The 22094-nt window shown below is 37.0% G+C and overlaps 1 protein-coding gene across 1 annotated transcript in view; it reads right to left on the reverse strand.

Annotated features, from left to right (window-relative positions):
- The window catches only part of LOC143398301 (uncharacterized), a 257757-nt gene that overhangs the window by 165813 nt on the left and 69850 nt on the right, over window positions 1–22094 (reverse strand). Inside the window, 3 exon segments of the mRNA XM_076855295.1 lie at window positions 15468–15782; window positions 16839–17153; window positions 17230–17322. Of these exon segments, the coding sequence (XP_076711410.1) occupies window positions 15468–15782; window positions 16839–17153; window positions 17230–17322 (723 nt within the window).

Raw genomic sequence — 22094 nt, forward strand, 5'->3', positions numbered from 1 at the left:
TGCCTCCATCAACCTCAAGTGGGCAAGTGACATCACAGAGCTTTTATCAGCTCACTTTCTTTTTTGTTTCTTACTTTCTTTTTGACCAAAAATAAAACCAGCTGTTTGCTTTGTGTCCAAAATACTTGTTTCAAACTATAGAATAGACATGATTTGACCACAGCACTGCACATCTGAAAATCCAGGTACATTAGCTTGAAAGGGGATATGATCAGTCTAAATACAAATATTGTGTTTATTGGAATAAAAGTGAAAAGAACAACCCCAAAATAAAACAAAATACAGATTTGTAAAAGAGTATGATGTGTTTAGACATAGTTTGTTATTGCTGACAGTTGCTATTGCTCTTTCCTAAAATGGCTGTAAGTGTATATCTAATGAGGTCCAACAATGAGGGTAGACCTCAAAATGTGGAAACTTCATAGTCTAAAGTAAGGCCTTTGAACTTTCTAATATAGCTAAATGATTCCCAATTCTGAATTACAGAATTTCATGGAAGTTTTTGAAAAAAATAGCTGTGCACATGGTTCATAAATTTCAGAATTATTTTATTTTTTATTTATATATGATAGTGGAATGCATTACAATTTTTATTACACATATAGAGCACAATTTTTCATATCTCTGATTGTATACAAAGTATATTCACAACAATTCATGTCTTCATAAATGTACTTTGGATAATAATGATCATCACATTCCACTTTTAATGTAACTTTATATTACAGTAGTGAAATACATTTTATTTTTAAATAAAATATTCAAGTTATAGAAGTAAAGTAAACTTTTGTGAAAGGTCAAATGCTTTGTCTCATATGGTAAAACTAGAGAGAAATAAAATTCAAAATGGGGGATCCATGACAATAGAAGAGAGTTCAGTGGAGGAGTGGTAGAGAATTGAGGGGAACATTGGAGGCACATGAAATATGAGGAACTGCAGGATAAAATTGACCAAATTATGCTAAGTACATATATGAATATAGAGTGAATTTAATCTTATACAAAGAATCAAAAAAAGAAAGAAAAAAAGGAAGAAAATTAAAAAATACAAGGGAGAACAGTAGAGATGAGACGGGATCAGGAGAAGGGATGAGAGGAGGGAGACTGAAAGTACTGTGGATGGTAATGAGCAAACTATATTAAGTGCAAATGTGAATATTTCAAGATAAAACACAGTGTTATGCATAACTATAATGCATTAATAAAAACAGAAGGGGCTGGGGAAGTAGCTCAGTGGCAGAGCACTTGCCTACCATGTGTGAGGCACTGGGTTTGATTCTTATTACCACATAAAAATAAATAAATAAAATAAAGCAATGGAGTCCATCGAAAACTACAAAAATATTTTAAAAAATAAAAACAAAAAAATCATTAAAAAAAGAAAGGAATTACAAAAAAGAGTAAATATAATCTTGGTTTAAACTTATTCAGTTAGAATGGAGATGTGGAAACATTCATTTATTTGCAAGTAAATAACTGAATTTTGGAAAATTTGTTTTAGATGACAATCAGTCTCTAGCATAGAGAATTTCAGAGTTTGGCTTGCTTACTCAGTCCTTTCCAACTCAAATAAATATGTGAGGATGGTCTGGGTGGGGAATGATTCAAGTAAATACAGTCACTTAGAAATCTTTTGCAATTCTGATGGTTAGAATTATTGGCTGTTTAAACTAAGAAAACCAGAGAAAGGAGAAGAGTAGAGAGCAATGAAAAGTGATACAAAACAATAGAATTTAATGATTAATAGTGCAATTTTATGGAGAAATATGAGATTTAGAGAGTTGTAGAATAAGAAGAAAGGAGAAGAAACCCCTGGAATAAAAGACTAATAGGCAGTAGTAGAATCTAGTTATTTATCTTTTATAAAAATAATAAAGAATTAAAAGAAACATAGCCATTTTCCATCCACCTGATACTCCCCAATTACTAAATGTAGGTTTTAGTCAGCATGAATGGGATGTTTTTGAATATTAAGATAGTTGTTTCTAAGTTAATTTTTGTACGACCGAGTTCTTAGTTCAGGACTGCATACCAGTTTTATGCTGTTCAAGAGAAGAATAAACATCTGTTCATCTAAAAGATCAAGTGTGTAGTGTGGGGGGAATCCTATGTGGGATCCATTGAGTTTGAACACTGAATTTTCAGAGGTTGCTGGGGGTGTATGCATTCAAATTAAGAGAATGACACTATTATTTGAGGCTCAGAGTATTTATTGTAAATGAGGGAAACATGTAGAAACTTTCCAGTACTGAAGAAGACAGAATTCTCCTTTGTCAGAAAACAATATCATAAGGAGTTACACAAAATACAGAACAAAACAAAAAACCACTATAAGATGTTAGGCCCAACATCATCATATCCAGTGTCTTCTTTTCTCAGGACCAATAAGGGTGTTGTCTCTTCCAAGTTAGAATTGTCAGCTTATTTGATAGACTGAGGAGAGATGCCTGGAACAGTAAGAGAATCCTGGTTTTAGTAGTGACAAACATGACAGTCCAGAGAACTCTTGCAAAATAAAAAGACTAATAGAGTGGCTAGAAAATATCTATGGGGAAGCAGTACTTTTCTGGAAGGGTAATAGAGCTGTATCCCATTGACTATGTCCTGTGCAAATGTCTTGATTTGAACAATGAGAAGGAAAATGAGTTAAAAATGGTGAGGAGTGGTAATGAGATGCAAGTGCTCTCTTCCACACCAGGCTCGTCTGATTCCTTAAGCACTCCAGGCAGAAGATGACCTCTCTCAATTCCTCCATACCTCAATAACATACCACACTTTCTTTCACAGTATTCATGACAACAACTTGGGTTCAGATGCCAAAGAAGGGAAGCTTAACTAAACTCAATAATTTCTTTTTCCCACAGACCACATGACCATGCACATGTGGAAAGCCCACTTATAAAATATAACACTATATGTTATTTCAAACAGTAAGAGAATTATTCCTTTTACATGTGAAATCTCAATATCTCTATTTAAGGCTATTGTACGTTATGGGTTAAAGTGGGAAATGTTAATGAAAATAACTGGTTATGTGCTTCATTAAAAATAATTTTTTAGCAATGCAAGTTTTGTTCAGCACATGTGAATGAATAAATGCAATCCATCACATAAATATAATTCTGAACATATGTTATATAATCAACTCAATAGATGCAGAAAACAATTCATCAACAAAATTTAGCATCCATTCATGTTAAAAATCTCTGAAGACACTAGGGTAGAAGAAAATTATCTCACTCTTATCAAGGCTATACATGACAAACCCAACATCACATCAAAATGAATGTTGAGAAAATAAAAGCATTTCCTCTAAAATCTAGAGTATGATAAGGATTCATACCCTCACCATTCCTATTCAATATAATTCTTGTAAAGTTAGCTATATCAATTAGACAGGAGGAGGAAATTTAAGGGGTACAATGAGAAAAAAAAATCAAATTATCTCCATTTGCAGATGGTATGATTCTATACATAGAATCTCTTTCAGAAGAGTTTTAGGGTGGATTAATAAATACAGCAACATAGCAGGATACAGGATCGACATACAAAATTTAAAAGTTTTTCTATATGCCAATAGTAAAATCAACCAAAAAAATGAAGGACAGTATTACATTGAAAATAACCTGAAAAAAAAAACAAAAACATGAAAATAAACCTAGCTAAGAAGTTGAAAGACCTCTAAAATAAAATTATACAACACTGAAGAAAGAATTTAAAGAAGACTATAGAAGATGGAAAGGCATCTGTTGTTCTTCAATAAGCAGATTTAATATTGATAAAATGATTATACAACCAAAAGCAATCTATACTTTCAATCAGTCCCAATTAAAATATGAATGATTTTCTTCACACAACTGGAAAAATCAGTCCTAAAATTCATATGAAAGAATAAAAGATCTAAAGTAGCCAAAGGAATACTGAGCAAGAAGAACAAGACTGAGGCATAACAATTCCCATGCTCAAATTGTGCTGCAGAGCTCTACTAACAAAAATAAAATGGCATTTTTATAAAAACCAACATGAAAGTTAATGGACTAAAAATCACAGAGATAAACCCACAAAGATATTATCATCTGATGTTTGACAAAATCAGTAAAAACACACATTGGAGAAAAAAAATGGATGTTATGGTTTGGATGTGATGTGTCTTCCAAAAGCTCATGTGTGAGAAATTGCAAGAGGAGGGACAATTGGATTGTAAGAGCCTTAATGCAGTCATTGCATTTTTCCCCTGATAGCAATTAACTGCCTGGTACCTCAAGGCTGGTGGGTTGTGGGTTGAGGGGGTGGGTTCTCAAAGGCATGGCCTTGGGTGCCGCAGTCTGGCTGGGCACAAATCACGAGCCACTGAAGCAGGAACAAACTTTATTTTTAAACTGCAGGAAAAAACCTCACACACGCTCCTGGGAAAATCTCCCGAATGCCACGCAGCTCATCCGGGAACCCCGCAGCAGGAAATATCTCCTCCGGAAAACCCTCCTCCTGCACTTCCCCAACCAATGGGAACTCTCGGGGAATCCCTGGAAATCCCCATGAGAGCTCGAAAGTAGTGCGAGAACTCAAAAGTAGCGGCAGAGGCGGATAGTAATGCCTCTCCTGTCAATCAATACTGTTGGCAAAATGCCAGGGGCCATACAGGCTCAGCTGTGGCTCTCAGCACTTGGGTATATTTTGTATTCTGGAGAGTGGAGTCTGTCTCTTCTTCATGATAACCATGCAGGCTGTTTCCTTCTGCCACACTCTTCCACCATGATGTTCAGCCACATCTTCAGCTTCAATGAATGGAGCCTACTGTTTATAAATAAATACCTTTGAGATATTGAGCCCCTGCACAAATATTTTCTCTTCTACAATTGTGCTGGTTGGGTCATTTAGTCAAAGAAGTGAAAAAGCTGACGAAATTGACTTTTTAACAAATGGGAAAACAGGGTTATCCATATGTAGAAGAAAGAAAGGAGCTCCCTCTGTCTCACCCTGCAAAAACATCAACTAAAATGGATCAGAGGCCTAGTAATTAGACAAGAATCTTTACAATTGCTAGAAGAAAACATAGGACCAACTCTCTAGTACTCAGGCACAAACAGTGTTTAATAAAACTCCCAAAGCTCAAGAAATGAAAACAAGATTCAATTGGGGCAGCTTCAAATTTAAAAATTTCAATCAGCAAAGGAAACAAGATGTTGAAAAGAGAGCCTGAAAAATCAGAGGAACATAAATATACCATGTTAAAGTATATGTGTGTATGTATATATAATTGTAGATATATAAAACTAATTTATTAAAAACCATAAATTAACAGAAAGGAGATAAGTAGAGGAAGGGGAGCAAAAGAAGGGAGAGGAATAAAGTGGAATATGGGGAATTAAAATGGAGAAAACTTTATTTTTTGGGTATATAAATAGTTCAAAATGAACACTACTGTTATGGAGAAATATAATGCACTGATAAAAAATTTAAGAATTCAATAAATAAATATTGGTGAGTATGTGGGGATAAAGAAATACATACACATTCATGGTGAGAAGGCAAATTAGTATGATAACTTTGCAAAGCAGTATGAAGATTTTTTAAAAGAGTAGGAATGCAGCTACCATATGACCCAGCTATTCCACTTGTTGATATGTATTAAAGAGCTGAAATTAGCATAAAACTGTGATACAGGTATATCAGTATTTATAATAGCTGAGTTTATAGTGACCTAGTTATGGAACCAGCATAGGTGTCTCTTAATGAATGAATGAATAAAAAATTACACACACACAATACCCACAAACACACCTAATAGAGTTCTATTCAGTCATAAAGAAAATTTAAATTATATCATTTGCTGGTAAATGGGTGGAACTGGAGAAAATCATTCTAAGTGAAATAAGCTCAGGATGATAAGACTTTAAACTTTTCTCTCATATGCAGAATCTACATAGAAGTAAGAAATAAAAAGAGAAGATATTATGAAAATAGAAGCAATAACAGTGGATTAGAAAGGGGTTGAAGGGAGGCATGATGGGAGAAATGGAGAGGATCTCTGAAATAAAATTCTCCATATTTTACTCTCTGTGTGCTTGAATTTATCACAATGAATTCTATTTTTATGTATGAATGTAATGTTCTCATTACAAAAACAATAAATACATAGAAGGATGACCTGTTGATTAAGAGAAGGTAATCAGGGGGAAGGAAGAGGGAAAGGGGGAAGTACTGGATATTTAAATGGAGCAAATTATATGTATTTATGAATATGTAAAAATTAATGCCACTATTATGAATAATCATAATGCACTAATAAAAACACTAAAATGCTCTCCAAATTACTTCTCACATGTTTAAAGACAACCATACTTGATGTTCAAACAGAGGTCTTGGTTTGCTGTTTGAAAATTGGAACAAAGCCACCAAGTCTCTGCAGCTCATACAGACATGTCTGGATCCAAGGGCAGTATGTGCAGACAGAGGACACAATATTTACCTCCTTTCAGAAGAAATAAAACAGTTTCAATAAACAGAAAAAGGGAAGAGAATGCATCATTTTGGTTTACAAGACTACTAAGCATCTTGTAGTAAAGAAAAACTGATCATTGGTATGTCCAAATCCATCTTTACCATGATAATAATGCAAGACCACTGGAGACATAGTTATGCACTTACCTGTCTGAGAACACCTGGCACCACCTCCCTCTTCTGGGAAAAAATTCTTCTCCTTCATTCCAAAGGAAGAAGGGATTTCAGGAACAGGTAACTCTTCAACATCATCATAACCACTGCTTGTGGCAACTGCATGTTGCCCTCCAGGTTCTGAAAACAGATAATAAGGAGAAAGAGCAAGATATTTGTTAGTCTTGGTGATGTCTTCAGTCTGTTCTAATGAAGAGATTCTATGAGATTCTCATAGCTGAGAAATATAGGTACCCTATTCCAAGGCTGTCCCAAAGGCATACATTTGATGTCCATATTCTTAGATCATGTAAATCATCTAAATATTTCAATGTATGAAATTCAAGAATATTTTCCTAACATGTCATGCTGAAAAATATCAATAAAGCTTATGCTGTAAATTTGATGCACTCTTTTCAGGCATATGATAAAGGGTTGGAAAATATGTATGTGTCAGAGATTTAGGGTGATTTCATCAGGCCCAAGGAGAACCCAGGCTGTTCATATGGTCTCTGAGGCAATGGAGACACAGAGGAGAAGCCTGGCTTTCTCTCTCCCACAGATAGGCTATTCTACCAATTTGAATCCCAGGAGGCATGGGTTTCAACCTCCTCTAGTGCTTTGCTGTCCTTAAGATTTAATTTTAAAGAGCACTCCTGGACATGCCTCATCTTAGGAACTCTCCATTTTTACCACTTGGGGAAGGTCCATGGTGTCCTCCTTCCTTAGGTCATTTTTAGAGAAGCTCTTCCAATGATTGATAAGTACAGGCATCACACACACTCCTTGTGTTCTAGTGATTATGAAGGTCATTATTTTTTGTCTTAGTATTCCATAAACCACAAAATAGTCCATACATCCCTGTATTTCAGATCAAATCCATATGTTCTCTTTCACCATAGAATTTGTGAGATGATCAAGTTCAAATGTTCTTTTTAAAGTTATGGCCTTGGGTTTTATAATGATATATTTGAGGTGTGTCTGTGACCATATGGAAGTACCTATGGAAACCTACAGATTAGAGTCTCATCTTTCCCTTTCTGTATGACAGAGTGGGTAGAGAGTAACAGTAGTTGTGAACCTGAAGGAAGAGACCCTTCCCATCCTAATCATAGAAAGTTCTTCTCAGATGATAACCTCCCCTCACCCCCAACATCCAGGGGAAGACCTGTCTCTACTACCTGGGGCAGGTTCAGGGTCTCCATTCTCCTCATTGTCCCCTGTGTAATAGGGTAGCTCAGTTGCTGAGCCATCATCAGACATGGTTCCTAGTAGGGAGAAAACATCAGAGACAAACACAGGAGGAGGTCAATGTCATGGTTCAGAAAAATTTTTGAAGCTTCATACTTGTAGAGAGAGTGCTTAGAGCTCCTGTCCTAGAAGGTGCTGATAATTGTTACAGTGGTCCAGGAATATTCCTAAAAGATCTTGTTCTCAATGGTTGGTCCTCAGGTTGGAGGTATTTGAAAAGGTAGAACCTTTAAGGTGTGAGAAATAATGGGAGGAATGAAGTTGTTGGGTGCACCCTCTTGAAAAGAATTGTAGGATGCTAATCTCTTCTTCTTTCTGTTAATATTCTGGTCACTGTGAGGTAAGCATCTTTGATCCACCACATGCTCCCAGAATGATAGGCTGCCTATCCTAGGCCAAAAGCAGTAAAGCATCTGCAAATGGAAGCCAAATCAAACTTTCTTCTTTATAATTTGATTATCTCAGGCATTTTATTTCAGTAATAGAAAGTTACCAAATATGCCATATGAGGTTGATGCTCTTTGCTTATTGAAGGTTTCCACACTGAGCAAACTCATGCAAACAAAGGAGGTAGAACATACCTGGACTGTTCAGCAGTCTCTCCTTCTCTGGATTTATGGGGTAATCTATCTCCTGGTACAGGACCTCATCAACAGCATCTTCAAAAGTGGATAAGGCTATGGAAAACAGAATGAGTTCAGACATTTCTCCTGGAAGTCTTTCCATTACCAACAGACCATGGGATAAAACTAGATTTCTGTCCACACCTGGATCTTAAACCCAGTCTCCACTAGCACTGCCCACATGGGAAATCATCCTATTTGACGGCTCCATTTTTTAACCCAGGTCAAATTCATGTCTTCTAAGTCTCCAAGTCCATGGTAGAGAAGGTAGTTTTTCATAAAATGAGAACAAGACTAAAATGTGTACTTAAAAAAAATGGCCCAATATTATTGTGCATACTTTCAGGTCACAGAATTCCCAAGTCCCACCTTGGTGCTGTGCTCTCCATCTGAGCAGCTGAGTTCCCAGGATGATGAGAACAAGAAATAGAAGGGCTCCCAAGATCATACAGAGGATCCCAGGTAAGGAGAAGATGCCAGGGATAGGAGGTGAGGCTGAACTGGTGCCTGAAGAAGAATGAGTCTTTAGAGAGGACCATAAGCTCAGAAAAAAACAATTACCTGGTCATCACTTGAGTCCTCAGGACTATGAAGTCCCTAGTTCAAACATCATATATCATGAATGTCAGGATATTACCACCCTAGATCCTGCTCTGGGCTGTGTCAACTATCTTCTGAGTCTGGTTTTAAGGGATTTCTATAAATTTAATGTGGGTGAGGCAATGGAGCTCCCTGAGTGTTACAATTTAACACAAATGATGGCTTCTTCTAACACCTGATCATCAGGCCTACTGTATTATGATCAGAGCTGTGTAGACTCCATAGTGCATAACTCTGAAAATCTGCTTATCTCCTCCATAACCGGGTTCAGAGAAAAAAAAAAAAAAAGCAAACAAACAAATAACACTTGCTTCTCTGGGTGGGTCGAATTGTTGTCCTTTCACCTGGGGATAAGAGAAGGAAAAATCACTGCACTGTTTTGGTCTGGGAATGTCTCTGGGTCCCACCCCCAACCATTGGCACATAGTTCTGTCCCAGATGCCAGGAGATTGGGCACAGCCTTCCAGAGCCAGAGCATAGGGTAGCAGGACAGCCTGGGAAGCCCTCTGGATGCAAACACACTCCTTCAACCCTAGGCACCCCACCTGGTCCTGCTACTCACCAGAGCACCTCACACCAGCGTCCTCCTCATGCTTGCAGTCACTCTGTCCCCAGGGTGCTGCAGCACAGGCCCACAGGGAGGGCTCCCTGCCCCTGCACTGCACCTCGTCCAGCCAGATGCTTCCATTTCCAGGGCCAAATGCAGCTTGTCCTGGGGCTTCCAGGGCAGAGCCACAGCCCAGCTGGTGACACACCACCTCAGCCTCTGCCAGGCTCCAGGAGTCATCGCACACAGTGCCCCAGGCGCCTTCATGCCAAACCTCCACTTGCCCTGAGCACTCACTGTCTCCTCCCCTGAGTCGGAGCTTCTCTTTGTCTGAAAAGGCAGCAGCACCTCCTCTTACTCCCTGGTGGGAGGAAAGAAGCCCCTGGAAGCCATGGGGAAGCTGGGAGGGGATGGGTACCTGTGCAGGGCGCAGTGGCTGGACAGCTCTTGGGTCTGTTTCCTGCAGGAGCAGACAGTGGAGAAAGCACTAGTAAGTGACAGCTGGGGAGATCCTACCCCCAGACAAGTCTCTCTAAGGTCCTGGGCTCAGTTCACGTAACAGGTGGAGATAAGGTGCTTCAGAATTATTCTATTAGACTGGGTTACTGAGACATTCATTCTCTATAGCATATTCCTATCAGCAGCTGAAATTATTTTTATCAATTTACCTGTTTTAAATGCCTAGTATGTGAAAAAATACAAACATGATAATGCACATTCTCATGTATGTACATGAAAACACACTCAGACACATGTTACCCAGAAAGAAAACTCCTCTAGAAAGGAGACTTGCCTCATTCCCTCTGTTCCTGCTAATAGGACAATGCCTGGCATGTTGAATGCATTCCTTAGAAATGCATATGGGTGAGTTTCAATGAATGCTATGAACATTGGCTTGATAAATATTTAATGATTAAATAAATAGATGAGTAAGATGTGCAGAAAAATAGTTTTTGAACTCTTTCAAATCCCAAAGGCAATAAAAGAAATGTAAATTAATGTCAATGGTTTTTGGTAACAAATATTAGGCATTTAAAACATAAGTACTGAGTAATCCCCCAAATAAGTTGTACTCAATATATCTCATATTGTTAATGAAAAATTAGAAACATTGAAAGTATTCATTTAAATTAATTAAAACTATTATTTCAATAAATTAAAATATTTTACAGAAATTATGCAAGCAGATATCAGAGAAAAGTTAATAAGTAAACAATAGTTAGCTGGAAAGATAGAAACATTTTCATGGAAAGATAATACACTCAGGAAAATTAGAGGTAACACAGAATCAAGCAAAACAAAACAAAAGAATACATATAAATACAAATTAACATGGACAAAACACACATGCCACTTGTCCTAAAACAGCTTCGTGGATACACATTATCCCCATTATTCTGTCAACCTCCTACACTATACTGAGAACATCTCTAGATGATGGCAGGACCTGTCTTGGGTGGTTGCTTACTTCAGGATTGGGTGTCTATTTCTCAATATGTGGAGTCTATTGTAAGAACAAAGTTCATTGGTACCTAATCTTATTATTTATTATCACTTCAGACTCTACAGGAAAAATTAAAAAGATAAGGTGAAGAAAGGGAGAAAAAGGAAAAGAGTAAGCAATTGATTTTAAAATGTTTACCACCATTTATTATCTCATCCTTCCTGGATTTTAGGCAGATCCTAGCATAGGTTTATGGGCTTTGTTCCTTTTTTTGATTTTTGAGCTTCTGTATGTTCTTTGACTTTAGTTTAATGGTCAAGTTATAAAAAAAAATACCAGTGTTTTCTATGAAGATATGAAATACTGTTTGAAAACAATTGCTCCTACAAGATAATATGACAGTATCTGTTCAAAAAATAGATATCCTGTGATCTTTCAACCATGGGCAGTCATCTTGTAGTAATAACCTACTAGTATGTGGTGTTACATGTGCAAGGATATTTTTTACAATATTGTTTTTAGAAGGGAAAAATTTAAAAAAAATATAAATAAATATCAAAAATGATTATGCAAGCTCTAATACTTATTTCTTAAGAATGTAACATTATGGAGTTGTTTTATAAAACAGTGAGTACTACTTGTGGAACATCCATAATATATTGTTAATAAAGCCAATGTAACAATAGTAAATATGATACAAACCCAACATTGTAAAACCAAATACAAAGACACCATAAAATAAATGCTATTATCACTATATTAGTTTAGATAAAATTCCATGAAAATGGAGAATTAGGAAAAGAGTAACTACCAGTCCATTCATTCTATTTACATCAGGGGAATATGAATAGACAAGTGGCTATGCAATGTCACTAAAGTACCTTTTATATTTTAATATGTCTTCCTTGATTTCAATGAGTAATTAGAGTTTTGGTAATTCAGTGTAACTGAAAACATATTATTTAATTCTACACCAAAAATAAACTAGAGGGAAGAACATAAATCCCCTAGTGTCAAATATATGGCCAATTCTGTGAAGAGAGCAAAAAATATAACACAGCATAAGAGAAGGTGGGGTGGACATCCCTTTATGTCTCCAGTGCTCTTTGCCCAGAAAGACAACATTACTCATTCCCTAGGTTTCCTCCCATGGTGAGGTTAAGAGTCACTTAAACTTAGAGTGAACCCAAACCCAACCAGTAGTAGTCTGCACCCCTAAGTCACATCCTTGACCCTGAAGTGGCTCATATTCTCCTCCCTCTTCCATGGGGAAGTCCTTCAAAGTCTTAGAAAAACAATGTGTTCACTCTTCCTGCCATTTCTGCAAATTATGGTAATTACAAACTGCTGTGCCATGGTTTCCAGTTGTTTCTGTTTCTGGTAGCCACAGAGAAATTTGCCAGTGTCACTTCTAAAGGCAGCTCACCTGTGACACAGAAACATATTAATCAACTTGATAATAAAATGAGCATATTTCCAGCATTAAACTGACAATATGTTATAGAAGAAAAGACCACTGAAGATTGTTGGAATAGTCCAGCAACAAGTGATCTTTCCTGAACTAAGATGAGGGTGGGAAGGAAAGAGTAGAAGGAATTAGGACGTGGTTTCTGGTACATGCATAGAACTTGCTACTACATTGGAACTGGAGGGAGAGTGAAATGGAGATGTGAATGTAGACTGAGAATAAGTAACTGAGCAACAACGGTGGCATTAATTGGGATGGGGAATAGAAAAGGGAGAAAAGGTAGAGGCAGATTAAAGGGGTGAAATAAAATGCTCTACTTTGAAAACAAATTTGAGTTGTCCATTTATATTCAAGTGAGGGTCCAGTAGCAATGAAATATATGAGATTGGATTTAATGTCAGAGATCAGATATGGACTTTATATTGGGAGCTGTCAATGGAATAATATCATCTAAGGCCTGGACCCCAATGAGATTAGTGAAGGAAAGAGCTAAGGAAGAATAGAGAGTCTAAAATTTAGATACTGAATGAAGACGATGCAAGACTCTAAGACTAATAATCAGTAAATTAGAGTGACCATGAGGAGAAAACAAAAAAGAAGATAGACAGCTGAAAGTTTCTCTTTTTCCAGTGAAGTTTGTGTGAAGATTATCATTTGTATGTATCATGGGTTTAAATAGCAATGAGGGGGAGATCAGGGAATTTGTAAAATGTCATGTTAGAGAGAGGGCAAGAGCACATGTGAGAGAAGCAAACTACAATATGGGGCCAGTGTGGAGGATCCATCAGAGATTGGATCACAAATTCAAAGAGACTAGCAGGATAATTTCACATTATAACAAGATACAGTACTAGTCAGTGATTCATCAGTCCTTGCCTAGTCCAGTGCAGGCAGCCAAATGTTAGGTAGTTGACTCAACTACCAGGGAATTGAGTGTACTTGAAGGGGAGGATATTAACAGGGCATCATGTTGTCTAATCAGGGTAAGAAGAACATGTGCAAGACTGAGAAGAGTGGAAGCATGATAAACTGATAAGGGAAAACATTTGGAATCTGCATGAGGATGAAATATCTGGAAAAGAAGCATAATGAATATGTGCCACATGGAGAAGAGGCAACAGTCAGAGAAGGAATAAGGCAAACAAGATCTCAAGCTAAACAGTTAGTGATAGTCAATAGTGTGACCCTCCAGAGAGATGGGATTTAAGTGTAGTGCTTCCAAGGGAGAAAATGAGGAATGGAGGCCAGTATGTTATCTCAGTTGTGTGCAAGTTTCCTGGCAGCACCAAGAACAGGAGACAGAGGAGCCTAGTGAGCCTGGGATTGCAGCATTCCTGGATGAGGGGGAGCAACCAGGCTAAAGACTGACACCAGTTGAAGAAGTAGTTGATACTACTTCATGGAACAAATTTTAAGCACGTGGACATGGAGAAAAAAATAATATAAATTGTTGAAAATGACAATGGAATGCAGGAATATTTTTATTCTAAGATTTGATCCAGAAATGTTCTTTTGAAAGGGAAGCAAAGAGCATCCAGATGATAAAGATATCATTGTTTTCACAGGACAGCCAGTTTTTTTTATCACAACATGAAACTGAAGCACACCTTGTAGATCTTAAGAAATTGGAAGACAATAGCCTCCAATTTCCAACAGGCCCCATAGAATGTTTTCTGGGAGAGGGACGGAGTGGTTCACTTGCAGTAGCATATGGATAAAGGCTCAGAGGAGGCAGTATCAACCAGGGCCTCTGGGACTGTGAGGAGATGAATTCAATAAGAAAATAAGGGGAGACAGGCCCCTCATCTCAATGCAATTCCCCATAATGTGGCAGGCAAGAAGATTAACAAACAGCTTTTCAACAGAATTGGTATTGGGACCATGGAGAAGAGTTGAATTCTTCTTATCCATTCAGATAATCAGGCATCACTCTCCCCAGCTTCTTCCTACTCTGCTCATGATGGGATTTTATCAGTACCTCAAGGTCACCAGACTTCTCACACCTCAGTATTTATATTGACCAAATGCTCTTATTACTTTCATCATTTGACATCTACTCCCTTCAATGGAATCAACCTAAATGTTATTTCTCTTTTCCTCAAATTACCCATTTACACAGCACCTTCCACTTCTTTATGACACTCACATTTATGGTTGGTATGTTTCGTCAAGCTGGAGGGTAAACTTCATGAGGACACGGAGAGTATTTTCTTCTTGTCTCTCCTCCTTAAGGCTCAAATTAAATTGCTAGATGCAATTCACTCAATTACTTATAATCAACAATCTGAACTGAGAGTTTTTCTTACTTATGTAGATGGATTTCAGAGTAAAAGACCAGGAGCTCAAAGATAATCCACTAGTATTGGATAACCCAAGTTGTCCCTCACTCTCTAGACTGTATGGGGTGGATGAAGTGCTTACTCCTAACATTAATTTGCACATCTGGATTAAATGATGACCATGGTTACTATAAACAGTTTGTTGAGTGGTTTAACCTTCATTATGTGTGAAGAAAATTTTAAAAAAACCTAACACTATGACAGAGCATAGCAAGTGATTTATATATTTGACGTCAAATTCCTCACTCTACTAAGGAAATAGAGAGTAATTATTACAGCTTATACTAGCCATTTGCTGGTACAGATTTTTAGAGGGTAAGTTCATGCTCAATTTAATATCCATGGCATTTTCCACATAAATGGCTGTCAGAACAGGTTTACTTAATTCTGTCATTGAAAGGAGATTGTAAATTGTAGCTAAAATAGTCTCTATTCAAATTTGTACCTCATAGACTTATTTGAACTTATTTTCTTGGCTTGAAAGTATGATATTTATCTAACAACTTACAGAGTGAGGACACAGGAATAGGGAGTAAGTCACCTCAACACATGATATAAGCTTCCTCCTTTGCAGAGCAAGATCTCTGTTTCCAGGGGTCAGAAGGACACTGCCAGAGAGAGGTGTCTGTTTTCCTACACTGGATTCCATCCACCCAACGGCGTCTAGAACCTTCCCTTAGAGGAACAGAAGAGTTGAGAGTCCCAGTGTCCCTACAGCCAAGGTGTCTGCAGATCACGGACAAGGTCACAGCTTCCATGGGGCTGTGGCAGACACTGCCCCAGGTGTTGTTGTAGAAAACCTCCAGCCACCCAGCACACTCCTGGTCCTCGCTCACCAACCTGAGGGCCAGGAACTCTGAAACCAAGAGGAGTGAAACAGGGCACAGTGAGTATTTAACACTTAGTGCTGCTTTTCTTTACCCTACATAGTGAATGCTCACTGCTAACTTTGCTGATGAAATATCCACTGGGATAAAGACAAAACTTTTATCCATTTACCTGTTTTGATAACTTGTATGTATCTTTTTATTTCTATGACAATGGTATAGTGGAAAATTAACAGACAGGAACACTGAAGTGGGACTCTTGAAGGGAGGGAGTAAAAGCTACCTGACTAAATATCTGACAGACACTGGGAAAGGGGGGGATGGACAATGAGGTGGCAGAACAGTGAATTCCCAGATATGTCACTTCCTGATGCTGGAGATTGTGAATAGGTTACTTTTTGAGAAAAAGGGAATTTGCAAACAAGATCAGGATGAGGATTTTAAAATGGTGCATTTTTTTAGATTATTTGGGATTAACCATGTCAGCTCATTCTAACCACATCCTTTGATCTGTATTCTTACAAGCAGACAATGGTTTCTGACCTGGTCAAAGAGAGATGTGAAGATGAAAAAATGGCCAGAAGTATGCAAGGTGGTTGACTTGAATAAGGAAGGCAAATACCTTTAATGCTGGAAAAGGTGAGGAAATGACTCTTCCCAGAGCCTTGGCTTAAGGTAGCTCACTGACCCATTGTTTATAGCTCAGGTGGACTGGGGTAAGACTTGAACTCATTTTGTTCTAAGACACTAACTCTGTGGTAATTTATTATAGCAGCAATAGGTAACTAATACAGTGGGTCTCACAATGTTGCACACACAGTAACTGAAGCATGAGGTCTGCAGTCAGACGGACACTGAAGAGAAAGATTGTCAGGAATCAGGGATAAGAAGAAAGGAGCAGAAACTCAGCTACTGCAGAGGAAAGGGAAGCATCTTCTCTTTTCTGCTAGAGGGACAGGCACTGTGGGATGAGCCTCCTCCCCTTCCACCCTGCCACCAATTTCCCCTCCTCTGCCCTAAGGCTCAGATACCATCCTGTATATGCTCCTCATTTCTTCTACCTGTACCCAGTGTGCCCCACAGACCTGAGCAGATCACCCCAGCATCTTCCTTGTGCCTGCAGTTGTGCTGCCCCCAGCCCTGGGAAGGGCACTGCCACACGTGGGCCTCCTCTCCTGTGCAGTTCAGCTCATCCAGCCAGATGGGCCCTGATCCCTCTCCAAAGTGAGCAGAGATGGTGGCCTCCAGGGCCACTCCACAGCCCAGCTGTCTGCACACCACGTGGGCATCACTCAGGTCCCAGCTGTCATCACAGATGGAGCCCCAGGAGCCCTGCTGCAGGATCTCCACTCTCCCTGCACAGCGACTGCCTCCATCCACCAGGCGGAGCTGTCTGCTGTCTGAGGAGAGACAGGGTCATGTCAGTGGGCATTTGCACAGTGAATGGGAAGGCTGTGGTCCTGGGGTGTTGCTCACCTGAGCAGTTGGCAGTGTGGTCCTCTGAGGCTGCAGAGCCTGCTGGGTCAGACCAGGAGTCATTGCACTGGGGCAGCAGCTGGGTCTGGTTACCTACAGATGGGAGTAGAAAGGATGAAACCGAATTAAGGTACATAATAATCTGGTGATGGCATTTGAATTTTGTAGGACAAAATCAGTAATCTCCTATCTTCAGAACTGTTCTCCTAATGGAGATTTCTGCTTCTGACTCTGACATTTTTGGGCTTTATGTCAAGCACTCAGATTGACTTTAGAAAAGTGGAATATATTAGTTCTTCTTGAGAGCATTGCACAGCTCCCAGGACAGCTAGATTTTAGGAGTACAGTGAAGAGAAAAGTAAAAAGTGGGATTAGCTATTTTTTCCTTGGAGGCACTTGCCATTACAAGTTAGAAGGTGAAACTGGAAATCTCAGCATATTTGCCAGATTGCCTTGGCCATACAGAAATATAATTTAGCTTGGACTAAAGAGGAGAAATCATGTTAAACAACCAGGAAATTTGTATCTTATTTTGTGGAACAAAAAGGACTTTTGTCACAGGGATGGAACCCAGTTTCTCAAAACTTCACTTGTTTTTATATCACATTATCTACCTTAAATATAGTACATGGAAGAAGCAAACTAAAATCCTTTCTGAAGGTTTTGTATAGTTTCGCAATAACAATGTTGATTCAAAATACCTCATGAAATAGAGTGTAGTAGAAAACTAAGAAAAAAATGAGAAAATATGGGAAAGATTTTTACATAATTACTATTGGTGTTTCCTTATAGGTAATTTAAATAATCATAATTAAATGCTCTATTAAATGGCATGATGTGCATCTTTGCAGAGAAATAATCACAAAAATATAGTAAAATTTGAAAGTTAAAAATTCAAGAGCTAAAAATAAGAACTGAGAGATAAATCAAAAAGATTAGATTATCACAGAATAGAATTGCAAAGTAAAAAAACATAAAAACATACTAAGAGTAAAGCACAGAAAGGATAGAAAGTATAAACAGGGACTTGAGAGACATGATGAGAGAACCTAACATTCCTATGTAATCTAAAAGTTTTGGATATTTATGGCCACTATGATAGTGGTGAAAGTACCACTTAGAAAATACACAAAGTCAGATATTCAATACACATATAGCTTTAAAAATGTTCAGAAAATTTGTGATGCTCTATCCAATGACCTGTGAAGTCCATTGCTCTGTCCCTTGAATCTGGGCTGACCATGGTGAGTGGTCTATAAGCAATATAATGTAGTGAAGCCTACATGACTTAACATAGAAACTTAGCTTAGAAAGTCATGCCTCCTTCTCTTTAGGATGTTTGCTTTATGGCATATCTACTGCATAGAGACTATCATGTGGGAGAGAACATTTGTAGGTGGTTCTGTCAACAGCCTCACTTGAACTTCAAGCTACCAGCCATGTGAATGAACTATCCTGATTTTCAGCATGGTCAAGCCTTCAAGTGATCTCAGATCCATATGACAATCAAGTGTAACCTTATGACAGATCCCAAGAGGCAACTGCCTAGATCCCTTCCAAATTTATGAGTCAGGTAATGATCAGAAAAATAAAATATATTTTTCATTTGTGTTGCTCTTTCGTGCTTGCTTTCATTCTTTCAAATACCTAACATACAGAATAAGGATAGAATTTCTTTTATTTATTTATTTATCTATTTATTTATTTCATACACGACAATAGTTGGAATGCACTACATTCATAATTATCCATTCACAGCACAATTTTCGTAACTCTGTATATAAAGTATGTTCACACCAAATTATGCCATTATATATGAGCTCTCATTGATTTTTTTGCATTACAATTCTTAATACACCTTTATACCACAATTTATCATATCTCTGTTTGTATATAAGGTATGTTGACACCAAATTCACATCTTCAAACATTAGAATTTCTAAGGCTGCAAGAAACAAATGTCAGATTACATTTAGAAGGAAAACAATTTTCATATCAGTTGATTTCTCAACCCAGACCCCCAAATCTAGGAGGTCTTAGAATAATGGATATGAAGTCTTCAAAGACAATGGATGTCAGCCAAGAATACAATACCCAGCAAAATTAAGCTTTAAATTTGAAGATGAAATCAAAACCTTTCATGATAAACAAAATTTAAAATAATTCACTACTAGGAAGCCTGCACTGCAGAACATTCTTAGAAAAATACTCTAAAAAGAAGAAATGAAAAATAAAAGTGTAAACCAGCAAAGGGAGGAAAGAGGGGATAAACTAAGTCAAATTAAAAACCAGAAATAAAGCAAAATACCTGGGAATACAAATCATAACACAATAATATCTTTGAATGTAAATAGCAAAACTCATCAATTATAAGACATATACTGGCATGTTGAATTAAAACAACACAACCCAACAATATGCCCTCTCCAAGAGACTCACCTCACAGGCAAAGACATTCACAGACTAAAAGTAAAAAGAAGGGCAAAACTATATCACTCACATGGATCATGTAAACAAGCAGGGATTTCTGTCCTCATATCAGATAATGTGAACTTTAAGCAAAAGCTAATCATAGGCACAAAGAAGGACATTTCATACTGTTTAAGGGAATGATAAATATGCAGGACATAGCAGTTGTAAATATTTATGCCCCAAACAATGGAGCATCTATGTACATGAAACAAATTCTTCTCAATTTCAAGAAAGAAATAGAACACAATACAATAATACTGGGAGAGTATAACATACCTCTATCACCACTAGATAGAACCTCCAAACAAAAACTAAAGAAAATATAGAAGTAAATAATACAATCAATAGTTTAGAGACATATATGGAGTATTTCATCTATCAATGATCTACGACACTTTTTTTCCCAGCAACACATTAATCCTTCTCTAAAATAGACCATATCTTATGCCACAAAGCACCTCTTAGAAAATACATAAAATAGAGAGAATGCCTTGCATTCTTTGCAATCATAATGGAATAAAACTAGAAATCAATGATAAAATTAAAAAAAAAATAGAAGCTACTCTAACACCAGGAGAGTAAATAATACACTAAGGAATGACCAATTGATAGAAGAAAAAAACAGGAATGAAACAACCAAAAAACAAAAATACATAGGGGAAATGAATATAGTGTCACAACATCAAAAACTCTGGAACACTATGAAGGCAGTACTAAGAGGAAATTTCATTGCTTTGAGCTTATTCACTAAAAGAATATAAAGTCAACAAATAAATACTCTAACATTACATCTCAAAGCCCTAGAGAAAGAAGAATAAATCAAGATCAAATACAGTAGAAGACAGGATAAAGTTAAAATTAAAGGAGAAATCAATAAAATCGAAACAAAAGAAATAATTCAAAAAATTGACAAAATGAAAAGTTAGTTCTTTGAAAAAAATCAACAAAATTAATAAATCTTTAGCCACTAAGACAAATAAAAACCAAAAATATTAAAATTTGTAATGAAAAAAATATATCATTGAAATACAGATAATCAGAAACTATTTTGAAAAATTATAGTAAAAAAAAAAGAAAAGAAAATCTTGAAGACACTGACAGATTTCTAGAGACATATGACTTACCCAAACTGAATCAGGAGGACATACACAATGTGAACAGATCAATTTCAAGAATTGAAATAGAAGTCACCATGAAAAGCCAATTAATCAAGAAAAGCCCAAGAGCAGTTGTATTCTAAGCCAAGTTCTACAAGACCTGAAAGAAAATGGATATCAGCCAAGAATACAATAAACACCAATAGTCCTCAAGTTATTCCATGAAATAAAAATGAAGGGAACACTTCCAAACTCATTCTATGAAGATACTATCACCCTGATAGCAAAATCAGTCAAAGACACATTAAGGAAAGAAAACTTCAGACTAATACCCCTGATGAACATAGATACAAAAGTTCTCATTAAAATTCTGGAAAATCTCATACCAAAGTATTAAAAATAGTGCACCATGATAAAGTGGGGTTCGTCTCAGGGATGCAAGTTTCATTCAACACACAGAAATCAATAAATATAATTCAACACATTGATAGACTTAAAGAGAAGAATTATATTATCATCTCAACAGATGCAGAAAAGCATTTAACAAAATACAGCACACCTTCGTATCCAAAACACTAGAAAACTAGGGATAGTAGGAACATACCTCAACATTGTAAAAGCCACATATGCTAAATCCAAGGTGAATATCATTCTAAATGAAGAAAAGGTGAAAGCATTTTCTCTAAGAACTGGAACAAGACAATGCCCTCTTTTACCACTTGTATTCAACATTGTCCTTAAAATTCTAGCCAGAGCAATTTAAGAATAAATAAATTAAATGGATACAAATAGAAAAGGAAGAACTCAAACTATCCCTTTTTGCTGATGACAAGATCCATATTTAGAAGACCCAAAAAATTCCTCCAGAAAACTTCTAAAAATCAGCAAAGTAGAAGGATATAAAATTAACACCCATAAAAATCAATTGCTTTCCTATTCATCAGTGGTGAATCCACTGAAAGAAATTAGGAAAACTACACCATTCATAATGGCCTCAAAAATTAAAATATTTGGGAATCAATATAATGAAAGAGATGAAAGACCTCTACAATGAAAACTACAGAACATTATAGAAAGAAATTGAAGAACACCTTAGAAGATGGAAGGATCTCCCATGTTCATGGACAGCAGAATTAACATTGCCAAAATGGCCATACTCTCAATTTCTCTATACAGATTTAATGCAATTACCATTAAAATTCCAATGGAATTCTTTATTGAAATAGAAAAATCAGTCATGAAATTCATTTGGAAAAGTAAGAGACCCAGAATAGCCAATGCAATCCTTAGCAATAA

The sequence above is a fragment of the Callospermophilus lateralis genome, chromosome 4, assembly GCF_048772815.1.
Source record: "Callospermophilus lateralis isolate mCalLat2 chromosome 4, mCalLat2.hap1, whole genome shotgun sequence".
Classification (NCBI taxonomy): domain Eukaryota; kingdom Metazoa; phylum Chordata; class Mammalia; order Rodentia; family Sciuridae; genus Callospermophilus; species Callospermophilus lateralis.